The sequence below is a fragment of the Lutra lutra genome, chromosome 16 (genome assembly GCF_902655055.1).
Source record: "Lutra lutra chromosome 16, mLutLut1.2, whole genome shotgun sequence".
In the NCBI taxonomy this organism is placed as follows: domain Eukaryota; kingdom Metazoa; phylum Chordata; class Mammalia; order Carnivora; family Mustelidae; genus Lutra; species Lutra lutra.
This window is the reverse complement of record NC_062293.1, coordinates 58525960-58544355: the sequence shown is the minus strand read 5'-3', so window position 1 is coordinate 58544355 and position 18396 is coordinate 58525960. Positions and strand designations below refer to the sequence as shown.

Below are 18396 nucleotides of genomic sequence, written 5' to 3'. Positions count from 1 at the left end.
TGTCTGGGTAGATGGGTAGTTTATGTTTCAAGTTGGACTGGTCTTGGGTGGTCTGGGTGCCTAGGTGGGCAGGGCTCAGGTGATGCTGGTCCATGGGTAGATTTTCTGGTGGGCTGGGGTCCTGGGAGGTCTGAGCCCCGAGGCAGGGGCACTTAAGATGAACCAGAATCGCTTGGGGTTGAAAGACAAGGCCCGGGGTGGTGGGGTGCAGTGTCCCAGCCTTCTCTCCTGCCGTCCCCAGGAGCACCTTGCTATCTCCCAGAACTTCAGGGCGAGCCAGGGGTAGGGGTATCCCTGCCTTCCAGAGCCTCCTGGGCTGGATCTCACGGGACATCGGGGCAGACCAGGGCCTGGCGCTGGGGCCCTGAGCCTACTTGGACCCCGCAGTGGTGATCGGCATCGTCCCAGCCAGCACCCCTCCACTCGCCCCAGGTAAATGGCCCGGCACATGGACAGACTCAGCACTGTGCCAAGTGATTTTTTTTTTTTTTTTCTGAAAACAGGCGCAGGCAGGAGGGGCGAGGCAGGGGAGCGGTCCTAGATGGAAATGCTGTTCTCTATCAGCACCGGGTCCAGGTAGTAGTAGGGGATGGGGAGCCCCTTGTTGCGCTGACGGATATTGTGCGAGATCTGGGCCAGGCGGCGCCGCAGGGTCTCCATGCTCCTCCGCGGGGCATCCTCCACGAAGTGGATGTCGGGGAAGTGGCCCAGAGGCCGCTGCGGGCACACAACCGGGCAGCTGCCGCCCACCAGCCCGGGCCCCTCCACCTCGCCCCTGCCGCCGCCGCTCTCCCCCTGCCTCCCGGGCTGGACACCCCCTCGCCTGTGCTCAGGCGCCCCCCGCCCCTAGCCCTCTCCCTGCCAGTGCTCAGAGTAACCCCACCCCCTCCTGCACCCGGAGGCCCCCGGGGCACCTTGTCGTCGGGCTCCCGACTGAGTGTCCAGAGCACCAACAGGGTGATGCACGTGGTTTTCACGTCGGGCAACGTGTCCATGAAGGTCTCCAGAGTGGTCAGCCCCTTGGCCTGCATTGGTGGGTTCCTCATGGACGATGGGAAGTTGGGCATCCAGGCGGTGTACTCCAGCTGGACGGGGGCGAGGGGGGATGGCAAAGGGGGGAGGGTTCTGGGTCAGACAGCACCCTCGGGACTCTGGGGTCTGAACTGAGCTAGGGACTGAAGCTGGGAGCAGGGCGGAGGCCTGAGTAGGGCTGATGGCAGAGGCTGGGTTCGCGGGCTGGAACTGGGGCTGGCGAGAACCGGTACCTGCCCTGTGTTGACAGCGGCGTGCTTGGCCGAGCAGGTGTAGATGACTATGGTGACGTATCTGATCAGCTCTGGCACCGTGCGCAGGCACTGAGGGAAGCCTGGGGGGCGGGGAAAGGCCTGGCAGCGTCAGTCCCGCCCCTGTCCTGGAGGCGGGCAGAGGGCGCCCACGAGCCGGGACCCCCTCCCCTCCCCGTTCCCCGCACCGTGTCCAGCCAACGCTCCTAGCTGCCTTTTCGGGGTCCTGAGCTCATTCTGCCTGCTTGGCCCTCCTGTGACCACAACGCCCCACCCTCCAGCGTCCCACCCCCCTACCCCATCCCATCCAGCCCACAAGTCTTGGGAGGTGGACCCAAATGGCCTTGGCCATGTCCTCCAGAGCTGCCTGAGGTGGAGGTGGGGCCCTGGGATCTTTACTGCCGCTCCCTTAGTGGGGGCTCTCTGGTCCCAGGACTCGGGGGCGGGCGTACAAGGCTTTGGGGGAATCCCGGCTTTCTTGCCCTGAGCCAGCACAGTCCCTCATCCACACCCACACTGCACACACACACACACACACACACACACACACACACACACACACACACACATTCTTTCGAGCCTCTGCACCCATGTCAGGTGGATCTCTTGGTCCCACACTTAACCAAGCTGCTCGATTCTCCTTCCCATTGTCCCCAGGTTCCAGAAGCCTAACACAGTCAAACCGGACCCATTGTCTTCCTCCCCAAGCTCGTCCTTCCGGGCCCCCAGCTCACAGCATGACACACACCATCCACCCAGTTCCACCCAGTTCCACCCAGTTCCGACAGCCCCAAACCTGGCAGTGGTCCTTGGCCCCTCCCTCCAAGCCCACCATGAAACCCCAACCAGTCACCAAATCCTGTCATTTCTCGCTCCCTGCAGCTCCGGAATTCTCTGCCTTGCCACAACTGCCCCCTGTCCAGGCCCCTGTCACCCCCCTCTGGACACCACAGCAGTTTCGGGAACTGTCTCCTGACTCCCCAGCAACAGGACAGTCTCAGGTACAAATCTGCTTTCCTTGCGGACCTCCTCAAGGGCGCCCTCTGGTGGTCAAGGTAATTCCAGCCTCCCGCACCAGGCCTGCCACCTGCCCTGCTCTCGCCTTCAGCCTTAGCTTAGCCCCATAGAGTCTGGCCAACTTCCAGCATCAGCTCAGATGAAGGGACCTCCTAGGCAGCAACCGCAGCTCCCTCTGCCCACTCTGGCTTCCCATCAGAGCTCTTCAACCCCACCTCTAACACCTGCTGGCTAACCTCCCCACCCTGCACCTCCTAGCCAGATGTTAGCCCGGATGTTAGATCTCAGCTAGATCTTAGCATGCTGCTGCCCTCCGCTCTCCACCCACCACCCTCCTCCAGCTGGGTTAGGTGCCTCCCCAGGGCTCCTAGTGCACCCCTACCCCACCCATCCACCCCCCGCCCCGGACTGCAGCAGTCCTAAGACAGCATGATTGCCCGTCTACTGAGAGGACCAGCCCTGAGACTTGAGGGCAACCCCCTCTCCTGTCTCATTCCCTTTGCCTCCCAGTACCCAGCGTTTATCACATCATAGATGCTCACTAAATATTTGCTGAGTGGTGCCCAAGCAGCATGACTTTAGGATGCTCAGCAGCCATCCTAGAACCCACCAGCTCCCCGGTTGCCAGCACACTCTACCGTTTTCAGTTTGAGCTCACACCCCATTTCTCGCCCCACGAAGGTTTGTTTCCAGCGTGGGGAACTGGGAGCCCCCAAATCCCCAGAGATGACCCTGCCCCACAGCCTCTGAGCTCCCACAGGGGCCAATTGGCAGCCCTGTTTCCTTCCCTGAGGATTTGCCTCTCCAAGATTTGGCTCCCTCAGCCCCCAGCAAGACATGTTCCACCACCAGCTGGAAGGGCCCACCCCTTAGTCCCAGGTCCGTGCAGGTGCCCAGCGCCCAGGCCCATACCTGAGCTCTCACGCCCTAGGAGGCACTCCTTAAATATCTCCTGCACCCAGGACTGCAATTCCGGGTCACCCGCCACAGCCGCGTCACACGGGTAATAGTAGGTGATGATCTCTGTCACATACCTGACCAGGGGACAGGCCTCAGTTTGGATCCTCTCCTCCCCCCACAGCGCTTTCCCCCGCCTTTCGCCCCAGGATGGCCCAGCCTCAGCCGCTCCAGACCTCCCCTTGCCTGCAATTGGGCACCTCCTGTGGGGTGCGGAGGTGGCCTCAGCCCCAAGCCAGGGTCCGGTCCTCAAAGCTTTCCCGTGCCTGCTCCCACCCCCCAGGCCGTCCACCCTGCATGCCACAACCTGTCAGCCCGGCCTCACCTCTCCAGTGCATCCCACACGGCCAGGGAGTCATCGCGGTAGTAATACCCCGGCAGGTCCTGGACCCCGCGCTCCACGAAGTCATTGGGGAGGTAGAGGCTGTCATAGGTTGTCTCTGACAGAGCCCGCACCATGACCTCAGCAAAGCCTTCCAGGCCCAGAGACATGCCCTGGGTGGGAAGAAGCAGCCGCTGAGGCCAGTGAGGTCCCGGCAGGGTCCCCACTCTGAGGATCACACCTGCCTCACACAGAGCCCACTGCATGCTCCCACAGCCGGCCCCATGAACTCCCATGCTCCGGGCCAGCACCACTCTGCACCCTCGTGGGCACAGCACCCACATACCCCGGTCCCCACCCGCTGTTCCCCTTGTGATCTGAAGGCAAGTGGGAAATCTTGCTTTAAGTCTAATGGCAATGCCCAGAATGGCAACAAAGGTCTTGCTGGGGTGCGGGCAGAAGTCTTACCCTGGCAGACAGCCCCCCCTCGTTGAGGAGGAGGGCCCGCCCGATGCTGTTGATCTGGATGGTGTACCGGGTATGGGGGACCAGCAGCTGCAGGAGGGAGCAAGGAGAGAGGACCACAGTCAGCCCCAAAGGACCTCAGCATCATCCCCCCTCTTGTACAGCATCAAGACCCTATCACTTTGGGAAGTTCCCACCCCAAACCCTCTCTTGTGGGTGCCCAGCTGCCTCCCCAAGTCTACCAGGGGTCCCCCCTGAGCCCTGAGAGAGCCAGGTGCCTTTCTAGGGAGGCCTGGGGCCCAGCCCGTACCTTGTAGAGGGGGTGGCACATGGGTAGCTGCCTTATCATGGCCAGGCAGAAGGCCTCTGCGATGAGGTGCGTCTCCAGTAGGTGGGAGATGGCCTCGTGGCAATAGAACTCCGCGTAGCGCACCCATGTCTTGGCCAGCAACCAGTCCCACTCAGAGTCACTGGGCAGGAAGATGGGACAATCGGGCCCCGGGGTCTGGCTGAGCTAGGGATAGGGAAGGAGGGAGAGTTAGGTGAGGGCACACACACACACACAAACACACACAGACATGGCCCCCACTGCAGGAAGGAGGCAGAGAAGAGTCTGAACACACCAGGGCCCTTCCTCCCTCCTCACATTTGCTCTTGCTGTCCCCTCTGCCTGTAGTCCCTTTCCCCCTCCCTCTCTCTACCTGGCAGCTCCCATTCATTCAAGAAGGAGCTCGCAAGTTGCCCCTTCTGAGAAGTTTTCCTTATTTCAACCCCACAGCTGCCCTATTCAGCTGTACAAGTTGTGCACTGCACAAGGGTACCAGCCCTCTGGGGCAAAGAGAATAACTGAAATCCTGGCTACGCTGTTCCACTAATGAGCCAGGAGCATTGGAGCTTGGCTGGTCCCCCCTCCCCCCGTGCAAGAGATGCCTTTTTCTAATTTGGACATGACGCTGGTGGAGACCTCTGGGAACATAGCACCTCAATCCCCTTTCCTGCCAGGCCACTCTCAAGGCAGTGGCTAAGTCTGATTAGCTCAGTATTTCCAGCAGAGGTCTGGAACACAGCAGGTGTTGGCTTAACAAATAAATGAGGGAACGGACCCAAAGAGACAAGCTCAAGCAACCAAGCATATTCCCATCTTGTCAGCTCTGCACATGTATGCACAGAGTAGGCACGCTCTACACACCCCTGCATGCACCGAGGACAGCACCAGGGACCCAAGTTCACTCATGGGCAGACAGGTGGAGAGGGGCAGGACGAAATTGTATGCACGTAGGGACAAGAAGGGACTCAGCCCGAGGCTTATACATGGGGCCACACATACAGATAGGAACATGTATAAACATACGTGTGTTCTCAGATGCACACACAGGGATCACACACTCATGTAAATGGGCACCTGCCCACGTGTGCACGCACACACACAAGCATGCGCGCACACAGGCGCTCGCATTGGCAACATGCTCAAGGGCCCCAGGCCTGCACCCCAGGCACCTGGATGGCGATGGGCATCATGTTCCCCTCCGAGCCGAAGTGCAGCAGGCAGAGGGGCGCGCAGTGATGCTGCTTCCTTCCGTTGAGCTCAATGGTGGGGATGCCTTCCAAGATGCGGTAGTCTGCCAGGTAAATGTTCCCCTTCTGCAAGGGAGCCGCAATGGGGTGGGGGGCAGGTAGGCACCAGCAGGGGGCACCTGCGAGCCCTGCCTTGGGTGCAGAGTGCCCAGGTCCCCCAGGTGCAGCGGTTGGCTAAGGACCCGAGCGAGCGGGGAATACAGCGGCTGGTGGGACTCTGGGGACAACGGGGTGGGACTGGAGAGACGGGGACGCCCGGGGACGGAGGGAGTCTGGGAGGCCAGGGATCTCCAGCGGATCGGGCCTCACCTCCAGCTCCGCTTGCAGGCACGTTCCCTCGCCCAGGAACGGGGCCACCATGTCATCTGTGACGGGAAACTTGTCCGGGATCTGCGTGCAGCGGCGGAGCAGGCCTGGGTTGACGCCGTTGAGGTACTGATACCCGAAGAAGCTGTCCTCTGTCCAGTGTGCGGCCACGTACTCTGGGTGGGGGATCGTGAGGACGTCATGACGTGGCCGGGTGTCCCTGAGACCCGAGACAGAGGAAGACCACGGACACCCGAGAAGCACCCCCCCCCGCCCCAGCCTCCCCTCGAGCAGCCGGCGGCGCCCGGGGCGGCATTCTCCACGAAGCCGCCAGAGGGCGCGCCCGCCCAGCCGGCCATTCGGGCCTGGGGCTGGCTGCGCCTCCCATCCCGCGGCCCCGACGGGGCGTCCCGCCTCCGGACCGCGCCCGCAGCTCCCCCCCGCCGGACACCCCAGGCTCCCCCGGGCTCGCCTCCCCCCACCCCATACCGGAGATGAAAGACTTGTTGGCGGGGAAGATTTTCTTGATGTCCTTCAACCTCTTCCACGATTGCTTGCAGTCCACCAGGCCGCGGAGTTTGAAGCCCAGCGCCCTAGGGGACCCGGTTCGAGGGGGAGGCGCTCACACAGACAGCCCTCCCTGCGTCCAGGGGTCTGGGGGGTCCCGGGCTCCCTAGGCCATTGCGAGCTCTGGGGCTGCGGCGGAGGCCGAGGCGCGTGGAGCAGGGACAGGGGCGCCCCCTCCCCCCGCGCACACTCACATGGGCCCCAGGCGGAAGAAGAAGGAAGCCGTCTTGACGAAGGAGAAGCGGAGGTTTGAGTTCAGGAACTTGGTGGCCTTAATGTTGATGAGAATCGGGAAGCCAGGGATATAACCATTCCACCTGTAGGAAGGAGTGCAGGACTGGGGCGGGGCACCCGGGGTCCGGGGCAGCGCAGGGAGCGGGCAGAGCCCAGGGGTCAACCATGGGAGGGGCCCCAGGGCAGCCTCAGGTCCTCACTCGGGGCGGTTGGGGTTTCTCCGGACAGGAGGGCGGTAACTGGGGATATGCACGTAGTTGGGCAGGCCCGGAACAAAGACCCTCCAGCTGCAAAGAAAAGGGAGTCGGTGAGGCCTGGTGCCCACAGCCAACGCAGGGACGGAAGGCCAAGCCATCACAGCCCCCTGGTCCCCCGCAGACCCTGCCGCCCTCCGCTCACTGGTAGAAGTCCTGCTTGGCTCTGATCTCTTCCTGTCGATGCTCCAGAAGGATCGGGAGCGTGTCCTCTGCTCTTGTCTTTCCTGCAAGGAGACCACAGAGGAGGTTCAAGGTCTGACCTTGGCCTTGTCAGCCCCGGACCACTTAGCGAGGATCAGAATTCAGCTCCTGCCCTCTAGACTGGCTCTGCCGGCCCACAGACAAGGACTGGGAAGGCTTACCCTGGGCTGGGGAGGGAGGAGGGCTATGTCCTCCCAAAAACTCAGAAAGAGGGGTCAGGGACCACCCTCCTCTCCCTAGCTCTGCCCCTGGAGCCTGGCTTGCTGCCGGGAGCGAGTCCCTCTTCTGGACCCACTAAAACATTAGTGAAGGTCAGTAACGTAGCACTTACTAGGCACTAGACACTTTCCAAACACTCTCTCCTACATATATAAATATACATGTTTAGATTTTATTTATTCATTTGACAGAGAGCACAGACGGAGAGGGAGAAGCAGGCTCTCCACTGATCAGGGAGCTGACTCGGGGCTCTATCCTAGGACCCTGATATCATGACCTGAGCTGAAGGCAGAGGCTTCACGTCAGAGCCACCCAGGCACCCTGAGTCTACTTATATTAATAACAATCCACACAGGAACAACCTAACCAGCAGGTGACTGTTACAGGCCTGCAATCCTGTCTCCACAATTCCAAAACCCAAAAGACGATAGACACCAACCTTGTCTTTTTCACAAGTTGAGCACAAATTCCTTGGTCTGCAAAACCTGCTCTGAATTTAGCGGAGGCTATACAGTCTTTACTGAACTCACGTGGCATAACTATCGGTGTTTTTTTTTTTTCTGCAGAAATATTAGAATATTTGGCAAGGGGGTGCCCTGGTCGATATATTATTTAATGTATAGACTGTGTAAATGGGAAAATATAGATATAGATGTATATATACATACCTATTCTAAATGAGATCTGAATTTCTTTCTTTTAAGATTTATTTATGAGCGAGTGTGTGCGTGGAGGGAGGGGCAGAAGGAGGGGGAGAATCTCAAGCAGACTTCCGGCTCAGCAGGGAGCCTGACCTGGGGCTCCACCCCAGGACCTCAACATCACGACCTGAGCTGAAACCGAGTCGGACACTCAACCAACTGAGCCACCCAGGTGCCCCAGATCTGAATTTCAAGACCACCCTGACCCCAAAAGTTTCAGCTAAGGGACCATACCGTTGTGCCCGTTTTACAAGGAGAAAACAACCAATGTTACACAGAGAGAAAGCGTGAGCTGGGATTTGAACCAAGGCAGCCTGCTTGGGACCACTCACCCGCCCCCCTAGCCATGAACCACACCAAGAGTTGTTAAGCCTTTTAAAATTCCTTTTAGAGGCTATGTCCCTGGATTCTTGCATCAGCCCTATGAAGTAGGCTCTGCGGTTAGACCCATTTTCCAGAGGAGAACACTGAGGCTTAGAATCCAGCGAGTAAGTGGTGGCGCTGAGTGGACACCCAGGCCTGTCTCTGTCCAGCGTCCTGGCTGGCAGCCCGGGCTGCCATATGCCTATCGCCGCAGCCCTGTCACCTTCCCTCGAGGCCCCCTTCGCCACCTCTCCTTCCTCCATCTGCCGCACCTCATGTTGTGTCCCTGGTGAACAGTGCCCCCTGGAGTTGTGCAACCCCGGGACCCAGCTGGGCTTCAACCCCTGGGTGGGGGCCGGACTCCTTCCAGGGCTGGGCGGTGATGAAAGCTTTCTGTGCTGCTGTTGTAAGCGGCCGCTCCACCCAGCACCATTCCTGCAGGGCACCAGGCCTCGTCCTGCCCTGCCCCTGCTTCCTGGCCACTGGGCCACCGCTGGAAGATCCTCCATTACCCCTCCCCACCGCCCGGGCTGGGAGTTGGGGGAGCTCTCCCCTTGGATCTCCTCACCCTCCCCCAGGCCTGCCTCCCTCTGCCTCTGCCTCTTTCCCCAGCTCAGGCCCTGTCTCCCTGCTCCCAGGGAAATGAGAGGTGCAGGGGGCGGGGTGTCAGCTGCCGGCTGGAACTCCAAGCCCCCTCCAGTCCTGTGCACCTTGAGGGGTGGAGCCAAGGGAACCTAAAAGGACAAGCTTGCAGTCCCCATGTAGCAGCCACATCCTAGGAAGCTGAGCCAAGCCCACCAGACAGGGGTGGGCACGAGGAGCTGGGACTCCCTGTCCCTCTTCCAGGGGAGCAAGCGAGTATCTGGAAATACAGCCTCAGCCTTGACTGGGCACTAGAGAACACCCCACCAGTCTAGCATTAACAGGCCCTCCCCCGGGTTACTGGATGAAGGGGCCCTTTGGGAGCAGCAGTGAGTCCTGGGGGAGAAGTAAGGCGTCCGTCGGAGTGGCAGGGAGGGAGGCCTTGGGATGTTCCAATAGAACATCCCGTGCCCCACTGGAGACCCCGCTGGCTCTGTTGAACTCCCAGGGCTTCGTAAGGGAACAGGCAGCAGATGGGACAGTGCTAAGGCATCCTGCTGCGTCCCGTGGGAGTCAGGAGCAGGACCGCAGGGGAGCTAGCAGAGAGCACACTTGCCTTCGGCTAAGACCCAGGATCCTGAGACCCTGAGGGTGGCCCAGAGCCCCCCTATTTGTGTCCCCGCAGGGTGCAGCCCCAAGCTGGGCCCTGGAACACCAGGGACTGAGGGTGCTACGTGAGGGCGGCGGGTGAAGACGGGCCCAGCAGGTGACAGCCAGGAGGGAGCCAGGGGCCTGGTGGCAGGGGTGGGGTGCTGAGGGCTCACCTGTCGCCTCCCTGAGGGCCAGGGTCTCATAGCCGTCCATCCACTGGTAGGCGGGAAAGTGGTAGACGCGGCCGTTGGGGGCTCCGATCTGCACGTAGTTGCAATACCAGGAGTTCTTGGGGAGGAAGGAGTAGCGCTCCTTATGCAGGCGGATAATGATGAGCTCCCCCAGGTCCTGCTCGCAGCAGACGGTGTACTCGTCCACCTGGGCCGGGCGCGGGGCTAGGTGAGTGGCAGGCACCGCCCCCCCCCCAGCCCCTCAGCCAGGCTCTGCTCCTGCACTGGGGTTGATGTTCACCTCCCTGGGCAGGGGGGGCGACCTGATTGTGGGGCTCCCCTCCCCCACTCCCACTGGGCTGTCACCTGCTGGGCCCCTCCACCCAAGGCTGCAACACACCAGTCCCTCCGCCTCCATTCCCAGCCACCCACCCGCTCTTCTGAGGCTGTGGGACTCATGCAGCCCCCAAGGGGCTGGTCTACAAAGGGGTCCAAGTGGAGTCCAGGGCTCCCCCAGACCTCCTGCCATCTTAGAGTGGGCAGAGGTGGTGCAGCCAGCCTCGTCTTCTCCTATTTATCAGTGAAGACATGGAGATGCAGACATGGCCATACAGTCAGAGTGACCTGCTAATTTCACACAGCAGCAGGTGGCCGGACCGGACCCAGAATTAGGGCTGAGGGACCAGCAAAGGGCGCCTTCCAACGTGGAGAAGGCAGGCCCCACTGGACAGGCTGGTCAGATGCCATTTTAAATCGCAGATAATCCAATGTGCTCTTAAGCCATTTATGATGCAACTGAACTTGGGAAGAGTAAGGATGGGATGAGGGAAAGGGAGAGGCCATGGGCAGGAATGAGGGAGGGTGAAAGGATATGGGGAGAGATGAGGGAGGGGGAGAGGAAATGGGGAAGAGTGAGGGAGGGGGAGAGGAAATGGGGAGGAATGAGGGGGAAGAAGAGGAAATTGGAACGGATGAAGAAGGGGGAGAGGCCATGGAGAGGGATGAGGAAATGGAGAGAGACCAGGGAGCGGGAGAGGCCAAGGGCAAGAAAGGGAGGGAGAGGCTGAGAGATGAGGGATGTGGGTGAGGAAGAGAGAGGAGGGGAGAGAGGGCAGGGAGAGATGAGACATGAGCACAGAGGGGTTAATGGTGACAGAGCAGGGATGGCAGGGTGGCCAGAAAGCAGGGACCCAGGGACTACTGGGAGCCAGGTCTGTGGGGAGGGCATCCAAAGCTGCCCTTGGAGCCCCCTGCTTGCAGGGCTCCCCCAGAGTGCCCTGGCGCTCCCCGCCCCTGTCTTCCTCCCGCGCGCACACCTGCAGCCATCCTCATGCTCCCTGGACACACACACACACACACACACACACATGCACACACATTCTCACACTCCACACACTCACTACACTCACACCACACACAGTCCACACACACATACCACACTCACACTCCACACACTCACACACCACACTCACACTCCACACACACATTCTCACACACCACACACACATACCACACTCATCCTCCACACACTCACATGGTACACACTCACACTCCACACACACTCACTCACACTCCACACACACACATACCTCACTTTGACATTCCACACACTCACACAGCGCACGCATAACACCACACACACAGCACACACACTCTCACATGGCACACACACTCATACACCACACACATATTCACTTCACCACACACGCACGTATACTCCATACACACACACATACATAACCACAAGTGCTCACATGCCGCACATTCACGCAGCACACACATCACTCACATGCCACACACACCACACATTCACACGTACACACACAGACCACATACACACAGAGCACACTCATGTGTACACACACACACATGCACATGCACACCCCACACACACGCACTCACTCACCGCCCCAGTCGCGAAGTCTCTCCCGAAATGGTTTAGCAGCTGCTTATGGCTCTCTCCTCGGGTCCCCACAATGGTCAGCGAGATGGAGTCCATTGTTCCCGACAAGAGGTCGGTACCCGTGGCCACCTTGACTTTGTAGGCGGCCATGGCTGCTCTTGAGGAAGCAGGAGGGAGGGCTCAAGTGCAGACACTGAGGGGGGCCACACAGCGGGGGCCCAGGCCAGGCAGGAGAAGCCAGACGCAGGGAGACGTGGACAGGGCCAGCCTCCCGAGAGGGAGAGTTGAGGCAGGGACGTCTAGCCCAGGGGCAGCCGGGAGCCTGGAGAGGTGCTGCCCTTGGCGGCCGGCCGGGCGGGGAGCCAGGCAGGCTGGGGCGGGGCGAAGTCGGGCCGGCAGGCGAGCCGGTGTCTGGACGGCCAACCCTCCAGCAGCCGACAGGGAGGACAGGCAGACAGGATGCTGGGCTGGCTTCTGAGAGGGTGGATGGAACAAGCCTCGGATGAAGGAGGCTGCAGGGTGGGGGAGCCAGTCCAGCCTGAGCCCCGGCCCCAGGGAAGTGGGGGGACAGGGCTGGGCGGGGCTCCCAGATCATTATCGGCCTAATAAGCGCCTTCCTTCTGCCCGCCCCCATGGGCAACAGCACTGGGCACCCCTGCTGAGCCCATCCAGGGGCAGTGGGTCACCCCCCCACAGTGGGGGCGGCCCAGGGAGACGGGCACAGCAGGAACTCTCTGTCCTCATGGCCCGCTGCCGGACCATGGGCCATTCCTCTCCAGGCAATGGGACAGGCAGTGGCCGCTGTGGGAAGGCTGGTCCATCCTCCTGCCCCAGAGCCCAGAGCCCTTGAGGGGAAGAGCAGTGGATGCCACAGAGAGGCTCCAGGGAGAGGGGATCCGGGAGGGAGAGAGGGTTTCTGTTGCCTCCTGCAAGGCCTGGGTCCCCCAAGCCGAGGGACAGGGTGCATACAAGAGTGGATGACACTTGCAGTGAAGCTGGGGGCACAAGAAATAAGCCACGGGGTGGACATGAACTTTGTGGTATAGTCCTAACAGAATTCTACCCAGCAATTAAAAAAAAAAAAAAAAAACCCTCAAACTGCGATGTGGACGATATGGACGAATGAAAGAAGCCGGAAGGCAAAAAGTGCACACTCTATCATTCCATCGATTGGAAGTTCGAGAACAGACGAAACCAGGCAGTTCCTAGGAAAGCTTGGCGATGGCATCTGAGAGCACCTGTGAGGGGGGAGCCACGTGGAGAGCTGGAACCTTCTGTGTCTTGATCTGGGTGGTACAGAAGGGAACTGATGCATTTTGTTCTATGCTATCCCTCAAGTTCACAAAGTACTCGCCCCGCCCCACCCCACCCCCAAAAAGCAACGAAGTGAGGAAGAGGATGGGGTCAAGGTTGGGCTCTAATAGAACTGGGTTTGTCCGGAACCAAATCATTCATTCCTTCCGGCCTTCATCCCCTCAGGAGGTGTCCGGGGAGCACACCTGTTTCAGGCACTGTTCTAGGCCCTGCAGGTGCGGAGAACAAATGAAATCCTCGCAGAGCAGTAAGCTCTGGGGGAGCTTCGCAGGGAGAGAAGGAAATGATCTTTCTGTTATCAGTTTGGACATTACACTCTGCGGAGAGTCTGGAGCAGGAAGGGAGTTGGGATTGGGGGCTCGTTTCCAGGAGCCACAAGGACTGGCCAAGGCCCCAGGGTAGAGCTGACTTTAGGAAGGTGTTGGGACTGGGGGTAGATTAAGAGAGAGGGTGGGAGGTCTACTCTCAGGGACAGTGAGGGGAGAGTCACATTCCCGCCCACTCGGCTTGGACTTGCCCTCTTTGCTTCTGCCTCCCAGGAGCAGCTCCCACCAACCAGGAAGCTCCAGCCCAGGTTCCCTCTGAGGTGTCACCCTTCTGTCACCATTGAGGGAAGGTCACACTTGCCTGGGGCCAAGTTAACGTCAAAGAGGGCTGGGATTCTGAGATGGAGAGAAGATTCCAGAAGGTTCTGGATTGGGTGAGGAATGGAGAGGAGGTTGCAATTCAGGTTGTGCTTAGGGACAGGGCTGTGATCAGAGGTAGGGACTGAAATGACCTTTTTAAGACCCAAATGTGCTCCTGTCACCCCCATGCCGTCCAACCCCAGCTGAGGCCTGGTGGCTGCTCCTTCTGACCTTCCCGATAATGACGTCATCCATTCACGTAGCTCCTGTGGCCTGTCTCCTAGGTCTCGTCCCAAAGCAAATCACCGCCCTTCCTCCTCGAGCTTCCATTCTAGGAAGACAATACAGCTTACTAATGAAGTAAATAAAATATTATGCTGGTGATCGAGTACTGAGGAGAAGCAGGGAAGGAAATTATAAAGTATAAGGGAGCAAACTTTAGATAGAGAGGGGTCAGGGAAGAGCCCTTCAACAAGGGGACTTTTTTTTTTAATTTTTTATTTTTTCAGCATAACAGTATTCATTATTTTTGCACCACACCCAGTGCTCCATGCAATCCGTGCCCTCTACAATACCCACCACCTGGTGCCCCCAACCTCCCACCCCCCACCCCTTCAAAATTCTCAGATCGTTTTTCAGAGTCCATAGTCTCTCATGGTTCACCTCCCCTTCCAATTTCCCTCAACTCCCTTCTCCTCTCCATCTCCCAACAAGGGGACTTTTGAATAAAGGCATGAAGGAAGTGAGATCAATCCCCTTGCAACCACAGGGCCTTTGCACATGCTGTCCCACTCTACCACTTGGACCGGGTTAAGTTTCCTCTTCCTTCTGATGTTAGCGTGATAAGGGCTTCATCAAGGAAGGCCAGATTTCATGATTAATGGCTCCATGGCACCGCAGCTAACATCTTTGACTGGTGCCCATCCTTCCCACTGGATTAGACTGTCCTCCATTTGGTTGGGTTTTCTCCCCACCTCCCGGCCCAGTACCCAACACCTGGTCTTGAAACGTGATTCTTAATGGTAGGTGGGCTGGTGTGATGAGGGTGAGGAGGTCAGGTCTGAGAAGCACATCAAGGATGGGGCTGGACTAGGGGGAGACTTGGAGAGGAGAGCTAGATTGGGGTAAGCACCAGGTGGGATGGGGGTTGGGGGAGAGGGACTGATTAAGGGGATGGAGACAGGATGGGTGAGAAGGCTGGGGATAGTCGTGCCTGTGTATGACTGTGGGTGACTGGCAGGGCTGTCTCATCTGTGTGGCACAGTGCTGCCCTGGGCTGAGGACCAAGAGCTGTCAGGCAGGTCAGGCCTGCCCTCCTGGGCTCCGATCAGCCACCCAGATGACTCTTGGGGGATGCTAGGAGCCTGATGCTGCAAATTTGCATCATAAGATGCAAATTCCAAGCCAAGTTCTCCCAGCCTTGACCTGGCAGCCACTCCCCTCTCCTCGAGACTGTGCCCCCAGGGGGCTGCTAATCTTGGAGCAGGGCAGGGTGGTTTGGGGATTGAAGCTCAGGGGTTTGGGAAGTGGCATTTCCTGGCCCCTCTGGGACACAGAGTCCACGGGGGAGTGAGGGTGAGAGGCCTCTCCTGAACCTTGTAATCCAGTGGTAAAATCACACAGTGGGGTGGGGGGAGGAGGCAGGGCGCCTACAAGGTAAAGCGAGAGGGGAATTTGGGAGAGCAGGACAAGGAGCTGATGGTGTAGAAGTGTTTGGGTGTCACCCCAAATGGTGGGGATCTACCTCCATCCCCCAAAAGCTGCCTCCTCAAATCATAACCCACAATCAATAGGGCCCCCCCCAGCCAATCCGTTTGTCCCCCAAAAGCAAGAGCACAGCGGCCCTGGGTTTGATCAGGACAAGGGTCTGGAGTGGGGATTCAGTCCCTGAAGGAAATGGAAGGAGGTGAGGACAGTGGGGGACGGGACACGAATGTGGCTGAGCACCTGAGCACGTGGATGAGACTAGGCACGAGAATGAAGATGGGGCGCTCCCCACGTACGGCCCAAACGTGGATGCGTGCCTCTGGGTAGGTGCTCACTGGGCTGAAAAACTGGTTCACCTGGACCAGGGCCGGACCGGGGAGCAGGGGAGGTCCCTGGGAAGGACGCGAGCTCGCTGGGTTGGCTCGCAAGGGCCACCCACACAGGAAGCTGAGTCCTCATGGCTGGGGCACCCCCTGCTTGCCCCACCCCAAGCCCTGCAAGGCGGGGAGCAACCCCTGGGGCCCCGCCCCCCAGGATAGAAAAAAATCAAATGGGGTCACTCTCCTGCTTAAAACTCGCCGGCACATCACACGGTGTTGCCCTTAGAATCAAATCCAAGGATGCAGTGTGGACGTCAGGACTGTGGGTGACCAACGTCCATCCACCCCTCTGTCACCTTATCCCAGCAACTCTGGCCCTCTGTTCCTTGAGCATGTGGTCTGTAACACCTCTGCCGCCCCCCCCACCACCCCGCACCTCCCTTACCTCCCCACTGGGCTGTCTCTAGTGGTTTGCTCTGATCCCAGTCTCAACTAGTCCGCACCTGCCCCGAGTGGCTCTCCAGGACCACCAGACCTCAGTGTCACCCCACCCCCAGTCCTGCTAACACAGAGTCCTGTTGCATCTCCCAGCCCCACCTGCGGGCTCTAGAAGGATTCATTTGTTCCTGGGCTTGCCATCTGTCTCCCTGGCTCCCCACCCAACAGGGAATGGCATCTAGGACATGGGAGGCTTGAGGGAAGCGGATCCTAGAATGCCAGCACTGGAAGGGACTTTCCAGGTCTACTTGTCCCTCCCATTCATCTGCCACATTGGGGCCACTGAGGTTGAGGACTTGCTCAACACCAGCTGGGAAAAGAGGCTGGCGTGCTTCCATCCAGCCTCTACCACAGTCCCGGCCACACAGGGGTGCCTCTGGCTAGTTCTTAGTCCTTTGATCTTGTTCTTTTTTTTTTTTTTTTTTTAGGTTTTATTTCTTTATTTGAGGGGAGGGGCAAGGGGAGAGGGAGAAGCAGGTTCCCCACTGAGCAGGGAGCTCCACGCGGGGTTCAATCCCAGGACCCCGGGATCATTCCCTGAGCCAAAGGCAGATGCTTACCCCACTGAGCCACCCAGGCGCCCCCCTTCGATCTTGTTCTAAGGTGCACAGAGTCTGGGGATTTGGCTAAATTCTCAGGTCGGAACCTGCAGGTGAGACATTCCCGAGCACCCCTGCTCCTGCAGCCTGGCACGGGGCTGCACCTCCAGGGACCACAGGGAAAGGAGGTGGGAACCCCACCTGCGGCATGGCCCCAGACTGTCCTTTTCCACCCCCAGCCCTCATCCCCTCTCCCCAGGGGCAGCCGGAGAAGGGGTTTGACTGAACGGTGGTGGGGAGACGATTTTTGGGCCTGAAGGGGACAGGGAAAGGGATGGGCAGTGCTGTTGTCTGGGTCTGTAGGACCGTGGCTGCTCTGGAGTTTTGGCACAGCGGGGGCCAAGGATGACCATTTTGGAAAGGAAGTTCGGTCCCTGGGTTCTCATGGGGCTGACGTAGCTCAGCCAGCACCTCCCGTCATCCTCAACCCTGGCCTCCAAGGTCAAGGCAGCTGGAGGATCCCCACTAAATGGGAGAATGAGCCAGGCAGTGGTCTGGCGCAGGGCTGGGAGACTACAGCCTAGCAAAGCCCTCGCCCAGGGGACTCTCTGGTTGGGTCACCAGTTATGGCAACAGAAAAGCCATGGGATGGATTCCCCTGCCACCAGCGCTGGAGGGATGGAGGAACCTTTCCTGGGTCCCTGGCCGAAGACACAGTGACTCTGGCCAGAGAGAGGCTGTCACCAGAGTTTGTCAGGCACAGAATTTGACTCCGGAGGCAGAGGAGGTAAAGGGGCCGGATCCAAAGTCCAGGGAAATGGGACACAGGGAAGGGGTCATTGGGTGGCTGTGGAGAGAGAAGTTACCCATGACTGAGCTGAGGGCCGCACAGATCTCTTTCTTTCTTTAAGATTTTATTTATTTATTTGAGAGAGAGAGAGAGAGAGAGAGAGAGCATGAGCCGAGGGGAGAGGCAGAGGGAGAGGGAGAAGCAGGCTCCCTGCTGAGCAAGGAGCCCGATGTGGGTTTCAATCCTAGGATCCCAGGATCATGACCTGAGCCGAAGGCAGATGCTTCACTGACTGAGCCCCCCAGGCGCCCCAGGATTCTATTTCTAAGGGCTTCGGAGCTGCAAGGGAGGACATCAGACTCCCCAGATTGCTATCTGCATCGGTAATCCTGCAACCACAAACCATCTAAAGTCAGCGTAGGGACCCAGGAAAGTGTATTTCTCGCTCAGCTCCTCGCCCAGGCCGGGTCAGCAGGGGATCTCTGTCCTTGTCCCTCCGAGACAGCAGCTGATGGCTACGCCAAGTCCATGTAGGCTTCTAGAACAGCAGAGACAGAGAGACAGGAGCTCTAGAGGGTCTCACTCAAGTGACTTAGTGCCCCTGGCCAGAGGGGACCCACATCCCGAGGATCCCTTCCCCATGGAGCTGGTTGACCAGAGCTCGTCCTGACTGAACCAACCACCAGAGGCCCGGAGACTGAGTAGTCCCCTGAGTCCAGAAAAGTAACCAGATCCTAGAGGCAGTGCTAATAACTCCCACACCCAGAAGCTGGGTTCTCAGGGTTTGCAAAGCACCTGCTTTTTTCCTATCGGCCCTGTGAGTCTGGAT

General features: G+C 59.1%; 1 protein-coding gene across 2 annotated transcripts; it reads right to left on the bottom strand.

Annotated features, from left to right (window-relative positions):
• Positions 1 to 484: 484 nt before the first annotated feature.
• Positions 485 to 12118, bottom strand: ALOX12B (arachidonate 12-lipoxygenase, 12R type). 2 transcript variants are annotated; one of them, XM_047707624.1, is made up of 15 exons: positions 11777 to 12118; positions 9874 to 10078; positions 7126 to 7207; positions 6927 to 7013; positions 6687 to 6809; positions 6415 to 6518; positions 5929 to 6101; positions 5542 to 5685; positions 4355 to 4558; positions 4048 to 4134; positions 3583 to 3752; positions 3213 to 3334; positions 1266 to 1366; positions 915 to 1085; positions 485 to 717 (listed from the first exon to the last, which is right to left on the bottom strand). In XM_047707624.1, the coding sequence occupies exons 1-15, from the start codon at positions 11921 to 11923 to the stop codon at positions 538 to 540; spliced, it is 2100 nt and encodes a 699-aa protein (XP_047563580.1). In that variant the 5' UTR covers positions 11924 to 12118; the 3' UTR covers positions 485 to 537. The 2 variants fall into 2 exon arrangements, with proteins under 2 accessions (XP_047563580.1, XP_047563581.1); XM_047707625.1 differs by having other exon boundaries at positions 9874 to 9961.
• Between the last annotated feature and the right edge of the window lie 6278 nt (positions 12119 to 18396).